This window comes from Pongo pygmaeus, chromosome 1 (assembly GCF_028885625.2).
Source record: "Pongo pygmaeus isolate AG05252 chromosome 1, NHGRI_mPonPyg2-v2.0_pri, whole genome shotgun sequence".
Lineage (NCBI taxonomy): Eukaryota > Metazoa > Chordata > Mammalia > Primates > Hominidae > Pongo > Pongo pygmaeus.
This window is the reverse complement of record NC_072373.2, coordinates 12464886-12484782: the sequence shown is the minus strand read 5'-3', so window position 1 is coordinate 12484782 and position 19897 is coordinate 12464886. Positions and strand designations below refer to the sequence as shown.

Here is a 19897-nt window from a genome sequence, read left to right as displayed (position 1 = left end):
TGGATTCAGTGTGTCCTTTCTTGTCAATGCATTTGTTCTCTTAAACCCTTTGTTCACACTTTATGATTGGAGTGTGCATGGATTTTGTGGCTTCTGTCATTTATGATGTTTCTCTAAATGTTTGAAGTGATTGGGAAAAGGTGAAAGTTACACTACTATGATTGTGTGTGGGTGGGAAGGTGTCCGGCCTAAAGTGAGGTATATAAAAAACATTCTTCACAAGTCTTGTTTCAAAATATATTTTAAAAATCTGATTGTCTTGGTTTTCATACAGGATGACCCCATAGGAAATATTAACCTGGCCATGGAAATCGCTGAGAAGCACCTGGATATTCCTAAAATGTTGGATGCTGAAGGTGAGATGAAAATTGTGTTTGCTGAATTACAGAAAATTTGAAGACTACAAATGTTATGGCTACACATTGGGACCTTGCAAAATTTTATAGCTAAGTTACATCCGAAGTACTTTGGATTCCTAACAAATTTCTGTCACTGGCCACATGAGTAGTAGAGATTTTCATGTGTAGCTTGTTCATAAAATTTGTTTTTAAAAATTGGACCCTCAAACAAGCCAGCAAAATTACAGAAAAAGGATTTGGTAAAAAGTTCAGCTTTGGCTAAGAAACAAAATGCTTTTATTTATAATTTAAAAAAAAACATTTCCTGTATTTCTTTTTTTCAATAACTTAATGTTTTCTCCCTAACCACTTAGAGACAAGTGTAGCAAATAAATCCTTTTGTGACATACTTAAGAGAAAAAAAATTCCTTCCTTCCAGCTGGAAGTTAGAGAATTGAAATATAGAATATGGAGCATTCAACCGTCAGTGTACCATCCAGACTTTCACATACTGTTTTTAATTCATCTAAATTTAATTTATTTAGAGCTGAAAGAACTTCCATATATTTTGCACTTCAGTATCACTCATTCTGGGGACTTGTTTCAAATACTTTTTTGTCCCTTTTATATGGTGAATTTGTGTGAGCTGTACCTACAGCAGACCATTGAAAGCACAAATATGTGGACACCCATTCATTCATTTTATTTACTCATGATTCATTTACCACTCAACAGACATTTACTGAGCACTTACCATGAACAGGACCCTTGGCTGGGTACTGCAGGAGCTGATGAGATGTATGAGGTATATACCCTGCCCTCAAGAATCTTATATTCATATATTACTTTGTTCGTTATTATGAATATTATTATTCCCTAGTGATCCATTACTTCCACTAATTAGCGATGTCGGGGAAAACTAAGGAAATTGATTATAGTCAGTTGTCAATCTTCCATTCCTCTTTGCTTTTGGTAATTGTATTATGGCCTTTGTAACAAATTACTGCAAACTGGGCAGCCTAAAACAGCAGAAATTTCTCTCACAGCTCTGGAGGCTGTGTCTGAAATCAAGGAGTAGGCAGCTCCCTAAGCCTCTAGGGGAGGATTCTTCCTTGCCTCTTCCAGCTTCTAGGAGCCCCAGACATTCTTCGGATTGTGGCAGCATCAGTCCAGTCTCTGCCTCTGTCTTCACACAGCCTTTTCCCCTCTGTGAATATTTTCTTTTCTTTTTCTTTTCTTTTCTTTTCTTTTTTTTTTTTTTTTAGACAGTCTCACTCTGTCGCCCAGGCTGGAGTGCAGTGGTGGAATCTCGGCTCACTGCAACTTCTGTCTCCCAGGTTCAAGAGATTCTCCTGCCTTAGCCTCCTGAGTAGCTGGGATTACAGGCATGTGCCACCATGCCCAGCTAATTTTTGTTTTTTTAGTAGAGACAGGGTTTCACCATGTTGGCCAGGCTGGTCTCAAACTCCTGACCTCAGGTGATCCACCTGCTTCAGCCTACCAAAGTGCACGGATTACAGACGTGAACCACTGCGCCTGACCTGTGAATGTTTTCTTGCAAGGATACCAGTCACATTGCATTAAGGGCCCATCCTTCTTCAGCATGACCACATCCTCACTTGATTATATCTGCAAAGATCTAACTTCCAAATAAGGTTACATTCACAGGGGTGCTGGAAGTTAAGATTTCAGTGTATCTTTTTGGGAAATGCAGTTCAATCCAAAACAGCAATCTTTCAATTAGAACTCTAATTTTGCTCATTAATTAATCATTTTAATCAAACATCTGTATTATTGGGTATTAACACTTGAATGCATTATTCGGAATTCTATTTATAGTTTCTCTAAAAGTCCTCAGAGGGACAAAGTCTATAAAACACTGAAGTAGGAACATAGGAAATTTCCTTTCCTCTTTTTCCATCTGTCCTAAGCTAAGTTTATATTTGTGTACTCTTTCTTTTGACCTTTTATATGATAAATAACTATCTCGAGTTTTCCCACTTGGGCTAATAGCCAGGGTACTAAAGAGAGGAGAAAATAGGCAACAGTTAGTAAATTTTCCAGTTTATTCATGCCTCCCTAATATCCTAAACTGGGGGTGAGTTTCCTATTCAAACACTCACGTAGAATTATTGGCAGGATCATCATCAGTGTTACTCTGGCGCTGCTAATATTCGCTTCTCAGTTCTTTGGTTTTTCCTTGGTCTCTGAGTCCTGGTCTGGGCAGATGTCCATTCTGCTCATCCTTCCAGGCAGATGGGGTGTGTTAGCACTGTGTTCATTTCCTCCTCCTAATCTTCCATACTTTTCTTCATCTTTCCCTTTTAATGGTACAGAAGAATGCTCACACGCCGTATCATTATCTTTACAGAATAATTGCTCAAAAGAATCTGCCAGCAAACAGTTCTGAATTTGGCCACCTAGCGTGTAGAGCGTGCGGTGGCATCACTGCCTAACAGATTTAGCCACGAATTCCCTGTATTCCTGTATTACCATACCTTCTATCAGCAGTTTAAAATTTCTGCTGCTCTTTGATGGTAATGTCAGGTCCAGGTCTCCTCAGATCATGAGTGCCTTTTGGTAAATCCTTGCCTTCCCGCCTGCTGCCATGGACCTTAATTCCTGTCATTTGTGTTGGTCTCTGAACCCAAGTGGGGGATTTTCAAGTGACTCATTGGCCCGCTCACCCATGAACAGTTATTTGTAGCAAAAACTGGTGAAACTCTTCCTAAACTTATCTACTGTGCTTTTAAAAGGTTGTAAAAATTGTTTCTCTATTTCCCTCCACAAATCTTTGTTTGAGGTGCAGACTAGGTTTAGATCTGTGGGTACATTTGTTCCATGAAAACCTGCAGAAGGGATCTTGTGGACCCCTGGGCCCTCCATGTGTATAGTAATAGAAAGTCCTGGTGAGTGTGCTGGTGTGTGCGCTCTGTTCAATTCCGAGGGCCTAATTCTGTCCGTGGATGTGCCTTTCTTGCTAGGTTAGGGCTCTTCTGGGTTAGCCTTGGCAGTTCTCTTTGGCAATTCCTTTGTTTCCTTTGACTATTCTCAAAAGTGCACAGAGAATAATCCCTTTGCAGGTGTGACTTCTTTGATTTGAGCCAAAATGTTAGTAACATAAGTGTATGGGGGCGAGGGGGAGGATTCCTGATTCCAACACCTCTGAGGAAGCGCTTAGCAGAAGCCTGCTGGTATTAGAACATCCACGCAGTTAACCTTCTTTTCTCCACACAGATTTAGTATACACTGCCAGACCCGATGAAAGAGCCATAATGACTTATGTTTCCTGTTACTATCATGCTTTTGCTGGTGCACAGAAGGTGAGGATGTAAACCATGAGTCACTGCTCACCCTTCACCTTCTGTGTCTTAATTTTTTTTCAATTGTTTTCCTCTTTTTTCCCCCCTCTCCTCCGAGTAAGGAGACTGTCTGGTTCCCAGGAGGCAGTTGTTTGTCTTTTTTAGTCTAGCTTTCTTTGAAACTTACTTTCTGTTCATGCAGTGGTATGCCGTTCATGTTTGTTTTCCGGAAGATTCCATAGTTACACAACCCCACATCCTTTCTGTTCATAGTCTCTGCAAACCCAATGACTAGGTTTCACCATAGGGAATTGTCAGGTATCTTTTTAACTTCATTCTGACCCATTGACTGACCTAAGTTTATGAACGAGGTTAAAAAGCAACTTACCAAAAAATGGTGTTGCCAAGATGGAGGAAGAAAGGATGTAGGTTTTCATGGTTCTGTTTTCTGTCTTCCTTTTGGCTATTTCAGCAATTAGTAGAAATAGTAGCGAGTCATAATAAGCACAAGCCATGTAGACCCTTCTCTTTAGATGTTTTGTTATTCTTGGTGATTTCTATAAGCGGTATGGTAAGTATGTATCGAAGTTATTAAAAGAGCTGCCCTCTCCAGTGAATTTCATCCTCACGCAAGGCACTTTACAGAGTAGAAATCCCCAACAGTTGTTTGGGTGGGGAAGGGGAAGTGGGAAGACAGATAGCCCATTGCAGCCCTGTGAATATTCCCTGCATCTTGCAAAGTGACCTGCGTTCCCCAGAGCAGAGGGGCCGGGTGCCCTGATGTGGTCGGAGGACCGGAGTCACGAGGAAGGGGCAACAAGCTCTGATCTACAACAGACCAGGTTTCCACGTGAAAGCATTGAATGCACCTTTACAAGCCCATCAAGGGGTGGGGGAGAAAACAAGCCCTCAGTTTGATCCTTAAAAAATGTGCTGGCTCAAACCATCCTGTTCACGAATCATTTCGATACAATACAGCCTTCCTGAGGTTCAGGACCACGGGCCCATGAAACACAGAAAACTGGTCAGTGTAAACCAATTTGTTCTTCCCTCTGTTCTCCCTGGTTTCTCTCCTTCGTCTGTGTGTGTGTGTGTGTGTGTGTGTGTATGTGTGTGTGCGCGTCCTGTGTTATTTTCTCCCCCTTCAGACATCGTGAACACCCCTAAACCCGATGAAAGAGCCATCATGACGTACGTCTCTTGCTTCTACCACGCTTTTGCGGGCGCGGAGCAGGTACTCAACAATTGTCCATCTGGGCTGTTGTGTTACTCTCTGTTGGTTTTAGTTGTGTGTGCATACTTGAGTGTGTGTTTGTGCGCTTCACATCTTACCTTGGAATCTTTCTGAGTGTTTTCTAATAACCTCATATGGCAAGTTCTAAACTGTGAAAACTTTTTTTTAACAGCTTTAACTTTAGACAGTTCCTGAAATGTTTTTATGTGTTTTACTTTTAATGTATTTCCTTTATTTCATTAGTAAGTTGTGGAAAGTATTTGTGCTTTAGAAAAAAAAAATGCCATGAAAATTGAGCCACATGCCTTGAGTGGTAAAGGGGGAATGTGGCAAGGAGAAATGAATCCCTTTTCAACCTGGCCTTGTTCTCTGCTTAGAAGTTGCCTTCACAGTTCCGTGATTTGGTCTAACATCAAGACTAATCTTGTTTTAAGTGAAATAGTGGAAGGGATAACAGAGTTGCAACCTCAAAAAATTTCACATTTCTCAAGACAAATAGCCCAAGGGACCTTGAGGAAGAATGGCCCTCAGCTTTCTGCATATTCACCTGTTTCTGTTCCTCTCCTTGGAGGATCTTGATAGACTGCAGTGGGCGGAGTATGCATTATTTCAGTGACCGCTGTGAAGCCTGTCGCTGGGAAAGGATGCTAACAGGCTGATGAGGGCTTTAGAGGAAAGGCCTGGGGACAGGCTGTGGGCCCAGAAGCCAGATAGGCAAGTTTCTCTTGTTCCATCAGACAGTTATGGTTCAAGGCGCTTTGCCACTCCTGCCCCAAGTTCCTTTCCACGAAAGATGATAGAGAATTGTGTATTACCTCAATGACTTCTCATCTAGGTTAGACAAAGTCTTAAAGCACTCTCAGCTCTATGGAAGGATCCCCTCCAGAAAGTTCTACATATTCATATCAGGAGAAGAGGAGGTCTTCAGTGAATTCAAGTGCAATGGTATATCTGGATTTTCCTGACCCAGTTATTTTTGCCTTGATTTCCAAAGGCTAATGCTATTCAGGGAGTCTCCATCCCATCATCATGAAATCAGTGGAGAGTTCAGGTGGACATTCAGGGACCCAAGATCTTGGTTTCCTGGACCCAAATATTTCTGTGACTAACTTGCTGGATGTTTACCGAGTTTGTGTTTTAGACTAATGCTCTCTCCCCGTTATTCCCTACAGTCTAATCAGCCTGCCGTGTAAGTCTGTGTGAAAACTGTAACAAAGGTGTGAAATGATTCATAGTACGCAAAAGCCATGCCTTCAGTCTGACCGCACCCTAACCTAGACTCTGCACCGTCTACAGCACGCCACCCTCCTCGTCCCCTCTCATCACCCCCCTCGTTCCATGCTGTGTGTGCGCATTCCCGTCGACAGAGCCGTCCTGTTTACCTATTGTGTTTTACAGGCCGAGACAGCGGCTAACAGGATATGTAAGGTTCTTGCTGTGAATCAAGAGAATGAGAGGCTGATGGAAGAATATGAGAGGCTAGCGAGTGAGGTAAAGGAAACTGGTAACCTGCAGTTCTGTCCATCCTCACGCAGGGGCTGAGGCACAGAGGGTGAAAACAGAGGGTGAAAAAATACTCCGTGGGGGTATATATATATATATATTTTTTTTTTGCATTTTTCATCTCAGATAGGATGAAAGTAGGAAAATACACTTGATCTCTGAGGTTGTTCCTATTGTAGTAACCTAACTTTTGGCAAAAACATAATCCCCAGTGGTCTTTCCAACGATCCCAAAGCAGAAAGGTGTAGTTTGCATGTCTGAAGATAGGAGAATGCAATTCTCTGCTCAGCTCTGCACCTCCAGGGTTGGACACCCCTAGACAACCTTGGGTTACTTGTTGTTTTTTTTTTTTTCTCCTGTTCACTGGCTACCAACATCACATAGGATGCACTCCATATGCAAAAGCCTCACTCCACATAGGGACCCAGTGTCAAAAGAACTGGCCCAGCCTGGTGTGCGGAGCTGACTCGGGCTTGTGTGTCTGTATAAATACCCAGAGGAAATCTGGGGAAGACAGAGCCCTCCCTGCAGAATATTTGAGCATGAGTTTCTGTGATGCCTTTCCAGAGCTCTTCAGCTAGACTCTTGGTTAGGACAGCAGTTTCCAGGTTGTTTTTCTTTTTGTTCTTGTTATAGCATACATAGCGACTACGCAGTGTCCTCACTGCATCTGCACGGTTTTCCCAAATACAAGCATGGGCTGCATGAGGCCCCCAGCCACCTCCTCTCTAAATTGGACTCAAGTACAGTGACACATACTTCAGACGAAATAATTTTTGCTCTGCCTTATTTTTTGCCTTGTTTTGTTTTGTTTTGTTTTCTATGACAGAGTCTTGCTCTCTGGCCCAGGCTGGAGTGCAGTGGGGCAGTCCTGGCTCACTGCAACCTCTGCCTCCCAGGTTCAAGCAATTGTCCTGCCTCAGCCTCCCAAGTAGCTGGGATTACAGGCGTACACCACCACACCGAGCTAATTTTGTATTTTTAGTAGAGACGGGGTTTCACCGTGTTAGCCAGGCTGGTCTCGAACTCCTGACCTCAGGTGATCCACCCGCCTTGTCCTCCCAAAGTGCTGGGATTATAGGCGTGAGCCACCGCACCCGGCCTGCTTTTTAATTTAGCTGATATTTGGTCTTTATCGGGAAAAGTATCAGGACATTTGGAATAAATGTTCCAATAAATAGTAGTGTAACTTTATGATACTGAGTTCATATTTTCATACTGCTGCTACAGAAAAATTAAGCTTGATGGCATAGTTGAATGGCAGTGACAGGGTTGCCAGACATGAAGCATGGCCAGTACTGAAGGCCAGAGGATCCTTAGGAATTCAATCCTTCCTTTTCTTACTGGGTCCTTCATTTATCCTCCTAAAACCCTTCATCTCTAGGTATATCACCATTTAAACTATTTTCATTCAAATCTGCTGTCATTTTCCAAGTGCTCAGTAGGCATAAGTGTACATGATGGGGTTTTCAGCAAGTAATTTCTAAGACCTAGGTAGTAATTCAAGAGGTGGGTGTGTATTTTGTCCTTAGGAATTCACTACCACGTTCGCTTCTATCACGTAGATTTACTTAAAAGCTAGACGTTAAAATACACTTTGGCATTGAGTTAGGCCCAGGCTTACAATACAATTGTGTAGTAAGTAATCTAATTAGATTTGAGCTTATGTTTTAAAAACGCATTTTAAGTGAAATCCAGTTCTTTCCTGAATTTATTACACCACAATTCTGCTATGTCAAGTATTTTGGGGTTGTTTTGTTTTGTTTTTTGTTTTTTTAATTTGAAAGCTCCATCCAGCATTTGTCTGCTAATGTCTGGTCCCTGAGTTTCTTGTAAACGTCACATTTTTGTAAGACACGACTTTACGTGCTCACTTTAAGTTTTCAACCTGTGTTTCGTATCATTGGGGTGATCACTAGTGGCCATGGGTGGACACTGAACATTTTGTTCATGCCTCTGTGCATAGAGGTACCACATCTCAGTGATTTTAGGAACATTAGGTTCATCCTTTACAAATTATTGGATGCCTCATTTTTTTTTTAACTGGGGGAGGGGGTTTGCTGGTGTCTTCAGCAGTATTTTTGTGTTTGGGGAGCAGCTTTTGGAATGGATTCGTCGCACGATCCCCTGGCTGGAGAACCGGACTCCCGAGAAGACCATGCAAGCCATGCAGAAGAAGCTGGAGGACTTCCGGGATTACCGCCGGAAGCACAAGCCACCCAAGGTGCAGGAGAAATGCCAGCTGGAGATCAACTTCAACACGCTGCAGACCAAGCTGCGGATCAGCAACCGGCCTGCCTTCATGCCCTCCGAGGGCAAGATGGTGTCGGTGAGTAGCGAGCGCCAAGCCCTCCTGGCCCCACGGGAAGCCCTCCTCCTAGCCTAAAGGCGTTTGACCTGGGTCAGAAGGAGGGATTGACTTCTTGAATCTTTTTAGTTGTGTGAATATCATTTTGGCCCTGTAACCACGTTGTTCTTAATACTTTTCTCCCAACCATCATGCAGTTCTTGACTCCAGCTGCCATTGGGGTACAGTGTCCCACAAAGAGCAGACCTTTAGGAAACGCTCGATGAACGGCCTCTTTCTCTCCTCCCTCCTCGTGGGCTTGGCCCCTCATGTCCACCAGCCATCTAGATCATGTGTCTTCTGTTCCCTGCTGTTACAAGCTACCCATCTCACCTTCGCAAAATCTGAGTCCTACATTTATCTCCCTCCCTTCCACATTGTCACTTTCTCCCTCTCCACCGAATCATGCACACCAGCATAAAAAAGTGCTCTCAAATCTGCCAGTCACAAGCTAAAACCAAGGTCTCCACATCTCCCACGAGCAACTTCTTGGCTCCCCTTCACAGCAAAACATCTACAAGGAGTTGTTTGTGGTTGTGGTACCTATCTCCACTCCCTCCCCACTCACTCACTCACCTTTTGTCTTTTTTTTTTTTTTTTTTTGGAGATGGAGTCTTGCTCTGTCACCCAGGCTGGAGTGCAGTGGCGCGATCTCGGCTCACTGCAAGCTCTGCCTCCCGGGTTCAAGCAATTCTCCTGCCTCAGCCCCCGAGTAGCTGGGATTACAGGTGCCTGCCACCACGCCTGGCTAATTTTTGTATTTTTAGTAGAGAAGGGGTTTCACCATGTTGATCAGGCTGGTCTTGAACTCCTGACCTCAGGTGATCCGCCCGCCTCGGCCTCCCAAAGTGCTGGGATGACAGGCGTGAGCCGCCGCGCCCGGCCCCAACTCACTCACTTCTCTTACCCTTCAACTTGCAGTAAACTGGCTTCTGTCCCTGCTTCCACCAAGAATGTTCTTGTCAAAGTCAATGGCATTCATGTTGTCAAAGCAAGTCATTTTTATTTTTATTTTTATTTTTATTTTTATTTTTGAGACAAAGTCTCATGTGTTGCCCAGGCTGGAGTGCAGTGGCACGATCTCTGCTCACTGCAACCTCTGCCTCCCGAGTTCAAGCAATTCTCCTGCCTCAGCCTCCCAAGTAGCTGGAATTACTGGCGCCCACCACCACGGCTGGCTAATTTTTGTATTTTTAGTAGAGACGGGGTTTCACCATATTGGCCAGGCTGGTCTCAAACTCCTGACCTTGTGATCCATCCACCTCGGCCTCACAAAGTGCTGGGATCATTTTTATTTTTATATTCTCAGTTTCTTTGACCCAGCTGCCCATTTCCCCTTTCTTGAAGTTCTTTCTACTTTGGCCCTCCTGTTTCTTCCTCCTTCACCAGCGAGGGCTTCTCCATCTCTGCTCAAGGCCTTGCTTCCTCCCTCTACCTGTAGATGTTGGTGATTCTCAGGCTTGGTGCTGAGCCCTCTTCATCTTTATACCCTCCAGGTGATCTCATCCAGGCCCATGGCTTGTTTTTTCTTTTTCCTTTTTTTTTAAACATGGTCATGCTCTGTCACCCAGATTGGAGTGCAGTGGCACAATCACAGCTCACTGCAGCCTTAATCTCCTGGGCTCAAGCGATCCTCCCACCCCAACATCCTGAGTAGCTGGAATACACGTGCATACCACCACCCCTGGCTAATTATTTCTTTGTACAAATGGGGTCTCGCTGTGTTGCCAGGGCTGGCCTCAAACTCCTGGGCTCAAGCGATCCTCCCACCTCAGCCTCCCAAAGTGCTGGGATTATAGGCATGAGCGAGCATGCCTGGGCAGGCCCATGGTTTTAATTGCCACCTAAATGCCAATACCTCTCAAATTTTACATTTCCAGCTCTGACTTTTCCCCAAATTCCAGGCCAATATATCCACCTGGATATATTATAGCATATTAAACTGAACATATCCAAAAGAGTTCCTCCCGGTTTCCTCGATCCTAGTGAATTCTATCACTGTCCTCTAAGTTGCCAACCCCCAAACCCAGGTTTCATCCTTGATTCTTCCCTTTCTGTCACTTTCTTACATCCAGTTCTTCAGCCAATCCCATTGGCTCTTCTTCCAGAATACACCTTACGTAAACGCTCTTAATCCCCTTCTCTTGACTTCCATGGCCACTGGCCCACGCTAAGCCACCATTCTCTCTCCTTGGACCCTGCAAGTAACTCCTGACCGGTTCTTCTTTTTCTTTTGCCCCTTAAAATTCATCCCGCATACATCAGCCTCTGTCGTCTTTTAAAAATATGAATCAGATCTCATCTCCTTTCTTCTCAAAACCCTCCAGTGACTCCCCAAAGTATTTAGAGTAAAATCCATTTTCATTATCCTGCCCTATAAGGGCCTGCATGATTGCCAAACACATCCCTCACTCTGCCCTGCCTCACTCCACCGCCGCCACACCACCCTGCCTGCCGTCCTTCCCGCGCGCAGAGCACATCGCCTCTTGGGTGTTCGAGTGTTTTCCCTTGCCCAGGAGCCCTCGTTTCCTACTTCGTCACATCGCTGGCTTTTTCTGTCATTGAGGACGCAGCTCAAATGCCCCCTTCTCAGAGGGGTCTTCTCTAAGTAACCTGCCACAGGGACCACCCTGATGGGCAGGGCTGGCAGTATCCCTTCACCCGGCTTTTTTTTTCCCCATACAGCATTTCGTTTATCGCTTTCCAAAATGAACTTGCTTAAGTACTTAATGATTGTCTCTCTCCCCCCACCACCATGGAAGCTGCATGGGAACGGGGAACTTTAGAGCTGTTGTTTACCCTTGCAGAGTTTCTCACTAATGCCTGGTACATGCTAGATGCCCAGTAATGAGTTGCTGATGGCTGGCCGTCTGGACAATTCACCCCAGTCACTGAATAAGAGTTGTTTCGGAAGCCGGGTGTGGTGGCACATGCCTGTAATCCCGGCTACGGGGGAGGCCGAGGTGGGAGGATTGCCAGAGCCCAAGAGTTAAAGAACAGCAACATAGCGAGACTCCATCTCTAAAAAAAAAAAAAAATCATAATAAAAGGGTTGTTTTGAACTGAGTCATCTTGAGGCTTTATCTTCTTGTAGCCAGAAATTGTCAGCCCTCTACATCTTTGTCCACATCTGGAGAAGTGTCAGGATCGCTGATAACAACTATGTTAGTCTTAAAAGGTCCCAGTGAATTATAATTAAGACATTTGGAAGCCAAATAATTGAATGGTTATTGAGGTGGGGGGTAAGGAAGGAAAAGAAAACAGAAGGAAAACACCATCAATCATGTAGTGGAGGGATTTATAGAAGAAGCCTGAGAGGCCAGAATGTAATGAAGGTGCTTGTTACACATTCGCTTCCCTCGGCTTCCAACCATCCCAGGATATTGCTGGTGCCTGGCAGAGGCTGGAGCAGGCTGAGAAGGGTTACGAGGAGTGGTTGCTCAATGAGATTCGGAGACTGGAGCGCTTGGAACACCTGGCTGAGAAGTTCAGGCAGAAGGCCTCAACGCACGAGACTTGGGCTTATGGTAAGTAGACAGGAGTCAGATTGGATTTTTGAAAAACCAGAGTTGAGCCATGCCCAGAGCCATGATGCATCCTTACCAACTCTGTGCCTAATGTCTGTGACACTAAAGGTAGGTGTCGTCACCTTTCTCTGCTCTTGTCTCAGTGCCAAATTTATTTAAGAGGTAAGCATGAAAATGTAGTTTCTAATCAAGCAGATAATCTATTTCTTCCCAAAATGTGTTCTTTACATACCTACCTACATAAGGCCTGGCCTCCTTCCATGTTTTCTATTTGATTCCACAAGTACCCATTCATTCCCTAACTGGTAGTCAGATAGCCCTGAGCCAACCACTAGCCTCTGCCAGTAGAATGTATATTAAATGCCACAGAGCAACATAATATCCTATGTAGAAAATCTGGGAGGGAGGATGCAAGATATCATGTATAATCTAACTTCTTATTTCACTTGCATTCATCTACTTTTTTCAGGCCTTACACACATGCCGGTTTCCATAGCTATAAGAATATGGCCCTAACTTTTTTTTTTTTTTTTAACTGTCTCCTGGACTAAATAGTCCTTCTTGCCAAGGCAGAAGAATAAAGCATTTTCCCCATCACATAATAATCTGTTTTGAGATTTGGGAGATTTTTCCTCATTTTATGGTTTTTGCTTTTATTGTTGCTTGATTTTTAATATTTCATAGACAGGTAGTTACAAGCAAGGAAGCTGGAGCCAGGTGGATTGGAGGCACAGCTCTGATGCATAGCAGCTGTGTGCCCCAGATGAATTCTTAATCTAGCAGGGCTTCAGTGTCCTCTTCGAAATGGGAATCACAGTAATACCTGCCTCATAGGGTTTCTATGAAGATTTAATGAGTTCGTATTTAGAAAGCATTTAGAGTAGCGTCTAGTACACCGTAAGTGGTACATCGTCATCATTAAATATATGAACATTTGCTTTCCACTTCCAATTTCATAGAATTCTTAAAGGTCGTTAGCCAGGGGATAAATGTGGATGCAGTCGTGACCACAGCAGTTACTGGATTTAAGAAATATTTATATGAGAAAATATAAGTGGAGGGTCAGAGAGGAAAATTTCTAATATTTATTATCAGGTAAAACAAAGCACAGGCTCCATTTAAGCACACAGAGTATAGCTTTCAAACAAAAGGAACTAGAGTGGGGTGGAATGATCATGGGTAGACAAATAGAGCACCGGGGTTTTATCTAAGCATCCCCAGCAGCTCTTGGGAGTGAATAATTACTAACTTAACTGAGGATCATGCAGGAATCAGATACTTGTGACTTAGAATGATGAAGACTACAAATTTGTTTTTTTCTTAAAACGCACTCAGCATGCTCTCCTTTCCCCTTTATTTGGAGACATGAACTTTCAAAACTGAGAAGGGGCTGGGGCATCCTCAGTAGGTAACAGCCTGAATTCCATCACAACCCTGGCCTGCGTCTTCAGTCCTGCCCCTCTCTGTCCCCTTCTCTTGGTTCTTTGGAATCTCAACGCTCCCTGAGAACGTGGCTGGCATGAGGAAGCCGCTGTGCCCTCAGCATATTAATACTTTCTTGCTACCACCTTTGCAGGCAAAGAGCAGATCTTGCTGCAGAAGGATTATGAGTCGGCGTCGCTGACAGAGGTGCGGGCCCTGCTGCGGAAGCACGAGGCGTTCGAGAGCGACCTGGCGGCGCACCAGGACCGCGTGGAGCAGATCGCAGCCATCGCGCAGGAGCTCAAGTACGTGCAGATGCCCTCCGTCCTCCCGGGAGCCCCTGGGATTCCACAGAGGGGAGAGGAAGACCTGCCTTTCCTTTCCTGACTAAACGCAGAGGGAACCAGGCTGGAGGCACTCTGTGCAGGGATTCTCCTTGTTTCTTTAAATGTAGAAACAGATTTTGGTTCTTAGGTTGTGGTAGAATCCCTGGATGTCCTCCCATCCAGCAGCACCCCGGCCCCTAGCACAGGCAGCTCCGCTTCCTGGAAGATGAGAAATAAGTCTGGAATGTTGGGGCCCAGAAAGCTATGGGAAGGCGGCCTCACCCAGGCCAGGTGCAAGAGGCGGAATACAGCCTGTCCTGAAATCAACATAAAACCAACGCAAAACAGAGGGCACTGGCCGGGCGCGGTGGCTCACGCCTGTAATCCCAGCACTTTGGGAGGCCGAGGCGGGCGGATCACGAGGTCAGGAGATCGAGACTGTCCTGGCTAACACGGTGAAACCCCATCTCTACTAAAAATACAAAAAATTAGTCGGGCGTGGTGGCGGGCGCCTGTAGTCCCAGCTACTCGGGAGGCTGAGGCAGGAGAATGGTGTGAACCCAGAAGGTGGAGCTTGCAGTGAGCCGAGATCGTACCACTGTACTCCAGCCTGGGCGACAGAGCGAGACTCCATCTCAAAAAAACAAAAAACAAAACAGAACAAAAAAAAAAAAAAGTGGGCACTGCCTCACATGTGCAGAAGAGACGTCAGGGCCCCACTTTGCTTTATCATCCCATAAGTGCTGTTTCACTTTCATGTGTTTGGTTTTATGGGAAGAACTGACACGATATTTGAGTCTAGGCTGGATTTAGCACGGAGTGAATGTTCTCAGTTCCCACTCTGTGTAGTGTGAGCCCTGGGGTGCGGCTGCCCTCGGGGAGAGGAGCCTCCATGCTGTGTTTCTGAGCTTTCTTCAGGTCCTTTTTCCTTGTAATAAAGACAACATTTTGTTTCTTACTCCTTTCCCCACCATTATAATCACTGATACATCTGTAGAATGTTTAGAGCCTGTCACAGAATGGCAACTTCAAAAATTAAATAATAAAAATTTATTTCAATATATTATGTTTTAAAACTGCTGTGTTCTGGCTGGGCGCAGTGGCTCACGCCTGTAACCCCAGCACTTTGGGAGGCCAAGGCGGGTGGATCACGAGGTCAGGAGATCGAGACCATCCTGGCTAACACGGTGAAACCCTGTCTCTACTAAAAATACAAAAAGATTAGCCAGGTGTGGTGGTGGGCACCTGTAGTCCCAACTACTCGGGAGGCTGAGGCAGGAGAATGGCGTGAACCCGGGAGGCGGAGCTTGCAGTGAGCCGAGATCAGGCCACACTCCAGCCTGGGTGATAGAGCAAGACTCCATCTCAAAAAAAAAAAAAAAAAGGTAAATGAATTTAAGCTTTAAGGAAATGGATTTGGTAGGGTAGGAGGGTACTTTTCAAAAGTTGTCTAATCCTGGACTGTTTTTGAAGAAGCCTTCCGAAGATGTCTTTAAACTTCCATGGTTCTTGATTTATATCTGAATGAAAAAGGTGATTAAGGTTTGTACAGGATTCAAACTTGTTATCCCTGGAGGTACTGGGTTAAGCTTCTAGTTAAGAATTTGCTTTAGGTTGGGTGTAGTGGCTCATACCTGTAATCCCTATACTTTGGGAGGCTGAGGAGGTAGGACTGCTTGAGACCAGGAGTTCAAGACCAGCCTGGCAACACAGCAAGACTCCATCTCTAAAAAATTTTTGAAAAGAGCCGGGTGTATTTATGACTGTAGTCCCAGCTACTTGGGAGGCTAAGACAGGAGGATCACTTGAGCCTAAGAGTCAGAGGCTGTAATAACGTATGATCACCCCACTGCACTCCAGCTTGGGTGACAAAGCAAGACCCTGTCTCAAAAAAAAAAAAAAAAAAAAAAAAAATTGCTTCAGTGGTGTGCACAGAAAGATCCCAGGTAGAATGCATAGATGGATCTGGCAAGGAAAAGTAAGGATTTAGTAAGAAATCATTTTGCTCTTGCTTGTCACTCTAGTGGCATTAGATGAGTCAGAACCTCTCTGTCTCTAAGTGGAAGGGCTCAGTTCGGCCCCATTTCAGAAATCCCGCTATGTTAGATAAAGTCTTGATGCCGTTCTGGACCTGATACTCTACCCAGTGGTGAGGCCAAGTGCCCTCCTAGGGAAGCCAAGGACACAATATGGTGCAGGCTGACTCTTCCCTCCCCAGTCACTGTGGCTGCATCCTGGCCCACAGGACTGTCCTCCAGGTCAGAGAGTGACATCTTCCAACCTTCACTCACAGGGACATTGCCACTTAGAAATAATGCTCTCTGGGGGCCTCTCCAAGAAAAGGAAGGGAAAATAAATTGAGCCTGCGGCATTAAGAAGACAGCGGTTCTGTCTGTTTAGAAATCTGTTGGCCAGCGAAAGTTTTATGAATTCTTCTTGTGATTTATCTGAGAAGAGTGATGTTTACAGTGATGACAGTTAACAAAACCCTGAAATACCATCCCAGTTCTCTATCAGATTTTTATTTTTTATTATTTTTTTATTTGTATAAATGTTTGGGGTGGGGGCCACAAGTGCAGTTTTGCTACATGTGGCCAAGTCAGGGTTTTTAGGGTAGACATCACCCAAATAACATATATTGTATGAAATCACACTAAGTAATTTTTCATCATCCACCTACCCTTCCACCCCCTCACCCTTCTGAGCCTCCACTGTCTATCAGCCCACTCTCTATGTCCATGTGGATACATTTCAGATGTTTTTGTTTTTAAACTTCCCTGTTGTTTTTCTTTTTTAGCCCATGTTCATTTTCTCTCATCATCTGGGAAAGTTAATCTTTATTCATTTTCACTTTTAATAGTGAACTGGACTATCACGACGCTGTGAATGTCAATGATCGGTGCCAGAAAATTTGTGACCAGTGGGACCGACTGGGAACACTTACTCAGAAGAGGAGAGAAGCCCTGGAGGTAAAGTCTTGAAGCCACTTGTTGACATGAAATCTTTTAATAGAAGCTCTTTAGTTAAATCACTGGTATTCATTGTCTATTTCTCTGTGGCATGGAACAGGTTGTCTAGTGAAAGGAACCTCTAAAGAAAACATGAAAAGTGGAAGAAAGAGGGAAATGGGAAGTTGGGAGCTTTGTGCTGCAATTTATCCAGACAGCAGCGAAGTATATTTTTCAATATAAAAAAATCCAGGGGTGATGAGATTACGGCATAAGTCTACTTTGTATCTGGTAGTAACAGTACATTTCCAAAAGTCCTTCTACCTGAGTAAATTGAGCTGTGAGTGAGTCAGGAAATCAGAGATGTGCAAAGGGAAGATGGAACCAAGTGTTGAAGTGAGTACATTGATAGGAAACAGAATTGGGACGAATTTGGCCTTATTTAAGTGTAAGACACAGTAGGTAGCTGGTGTTTAACTGCCCCTAATTGTCTTTAACCATGGAAGACATCTCCCATGTGAGAGAAATAAGCAGTTTACCAGTTCCCTGAGTCTTTTCTCCTTGACTCCTTGACTTTTGAGATAACGCAATATCAAGCTTCCCAACTGCCAAATGGCTGTGACATATCTGCTTAAAGAAAGAGATGTCGAGAGAGAGAAAAGACCAGACATGTAACAGAGACAGCGCAAAACATTTTAGAACAGGAGGGAAAAATGAACCTAATTATGGAAGGCTTAAAGCTACGGAGATGCTTTCCCCTTCTGCCCCCACTTGTCTGCCATGGGAAACAAGCACAGGATCATCCTGTTGCTTGAAACCTTGTGCTTTCATATGCCCAGAAAGGCAAGAGGTGATCTGTGTTAAATCCTGAATGAGGATTTGAGAACATGAACCTGCAGTTCCTTCTCTCTCCGCTAGGCAGGTGACTTTGGGAAAGGCATACAACTTCTCTGCACATGTTGACTGTAAAACGTAGAAGATGCCCTGCACTTTCTGTTAATCTGGCACAGTTAGGGAAGAAGGTCTTCTTATAAAGTCCTGCTTTAGCTGAAAGCAAGTTACAGTATGCCGTATGTGGAGTCTCAGTTTTCAGAAAAGTAGCATGTAGTGAAGTACTTTAGACACTTTAAAAATGAGGCTGCTCTGGATGTTATTAAATCCTTCTTTGATTCAGAAGGCACCTCAGAGACCTGCAGGGCTCAGCCTAATTGTTTGAACATCAGGTAATCTTTTGTAGACGCATGCTAATATGATTAACAGAATGTCAGAGAATAGTCTGTTGTTATGGAACGCATACTTATACTTTCAGTGAATTTTTTAATTAGGCTATGATAATGCTTGCTTCTCTTTATTCTTCAGAGAATGGAGAAATTGCTAGAAACCATTGATCAGCTTCACCTGGAGTTTGCCAAGAGGGCTGCTCCTTTCAACAATTGGATGGAGGGCGCTATGGAGGATCTGCAAGATATGTTCATTGTCCACAGCATTGAGGAGATCCAGGTAATGGAACCCCAACTCTGTATGCCCTATGCATTAGAAGTGAGTTGTCATTTAAATTTAGAGTTCTGTTATTTGGTTTCTTGTTTTCTTTCTTTAAAAAAAAAAATTAACAAATGTGGCTAGAAAGCCCAAATTACCCTTACTACTCTGTGTTGCAAACCTGTTAAAATCAATCAAGTAATGGTGAATATGTCTCAAAAGCTCTGTTCTTTAAAAAAGAATGCTGAGGCTGGGCCCAGTGGCTCACGCTTGTAATTCCAGCACTTGGGGAGGCCGAGGCAGGTGGATTGCTTGAGCTGAGGAGTTTGAGACCAGCCTGGCCAATGTGGCAAAACCCCATCTTTACAAAAAATACAAAAAAATTAGCTGGGTGTGGTGGTGCACGCCTGGGGTGCACTGGGGAGGCTGAGGTGGCAGGATCGCTTGAGCCTGGGAGGCAGAGGTTGCAGTGAGCCAAGATCGCGCCATTGGACTCCATCCTGGGTAACAGAGTGAGACCCTGTCTCAACAACAACAGCAATAACAAATGCTGAATCATTGAGCAAAATAAACATATGTGCTCTTGGAGTTATTCATGAAAAAGTTATAAGTGTACTAGCTGCTGAGTTAACTACTTTGCAAATGTGTGCGTATTACTGTTTATTTAGATCTACAGAGTTTTTGTCAGATTGTAAACCATAAGAAGCCACAAATCAGCACCTACCTTTTGCCTACTGCCAATCTAAAATGTTCTGCTTATAGTTTTTTTCTGGAACTTCAGAACTATAAACAAAGCTTCTAAGTGATGATGTTAGGGAGGAAAGTTAATCTCGGTTAGCCAGGACATAATTTATTTAGAGAATTTGTACAGTGAATTTGATGTATAATAGAATAAAAAGAGAAAATGCTTTTTTACTCTTTTTTTCTGTAAAATAGATAGGTCATCAAAAAGAATCCAAGTAGAAAGGAAATCCTGAAGATTGGGATTTGAAACCACACCTCCCTACCAGGAGCCATCTAGAAGGGTTTGCACCTGCATGCCAGGGGAAAGAAAGTGCTTCCATGAACATTGGAGTTGCCTTTTGAAAGAGGCTCCGATGATGTTTCCTGCATGCACTCTTAAGCACAGGCCAACAGTCTAAAATCGCTTATTTTCGGAATAAGCGAGACCTCTAAGCACGCCTTGGAAGTCACACTCTTTGTCAAAACTCTGTTGCTGACCTGTTGCTGCACCTAAAGAGACCAGTAGCTTCACACTCAAAGGTGCTCCACGAGGCAGTGAGGTCTTTGAGCAGCTGAATTTGTGGGGCTGCTCATGTTCAGGTCAAAGAATAGGTTTGATAAATGGCTCTTTAGAGAGCCTTCTGGGAAGAGTTGGTTTCTGTGACCTTTTTTTTTTTGAGGAATAGGGATGTACTTCCTGGTTTTCTTTAGATATAATGGTAGCAAATGTTAGATGCTTTTGTAGGAC

General features: G+C 44.0%; 1 protein-coding gene across 3 annotated transcripts in view; it reads left to right on the top strand.

The window, feature by feature from the left end:
• The window catches only part of ACTN2 (actinin alpha 2), a 76267-nt gene that overhangs the window by 44045 nt on the left and 12325 nt on the right, over positions 1-19897 (top strand). The window contains exons 7-14 of one of the 3 annotated variants that reach the window (XM_054470873.2): positions 275-356; positions 4789-4874; positions 6273-6365; positions 8476-8706; positions 12104-12251; positions 13828-13978; positions 16860-16968; positions 18307-18447. In XM_054470873.2, coding sequence (XP_054326848.1) covers positions 275-356; positions 4789-4874; positions 6273-6365; positions 8476-8706; positions 12104-12251; positions 13828-13978; positions 16860-16968; positions 18307-18447 — 1041 coding nt within the window. Of the gene's footprint in view, positions 1-274; positions 357-3575; positions 3662-4788; positions 4875-5732; positions 5820-6272; positions 6366-8475; positions 8707-12103; positions 12252-13827; positions 13979-16859; positions 16969-18306; positions 18448-19897 lie in introns of those variants that run through there. The other 2 variants (XM_054470946.2, XM_063670832.1) reach the window with 2 other exon arrangements.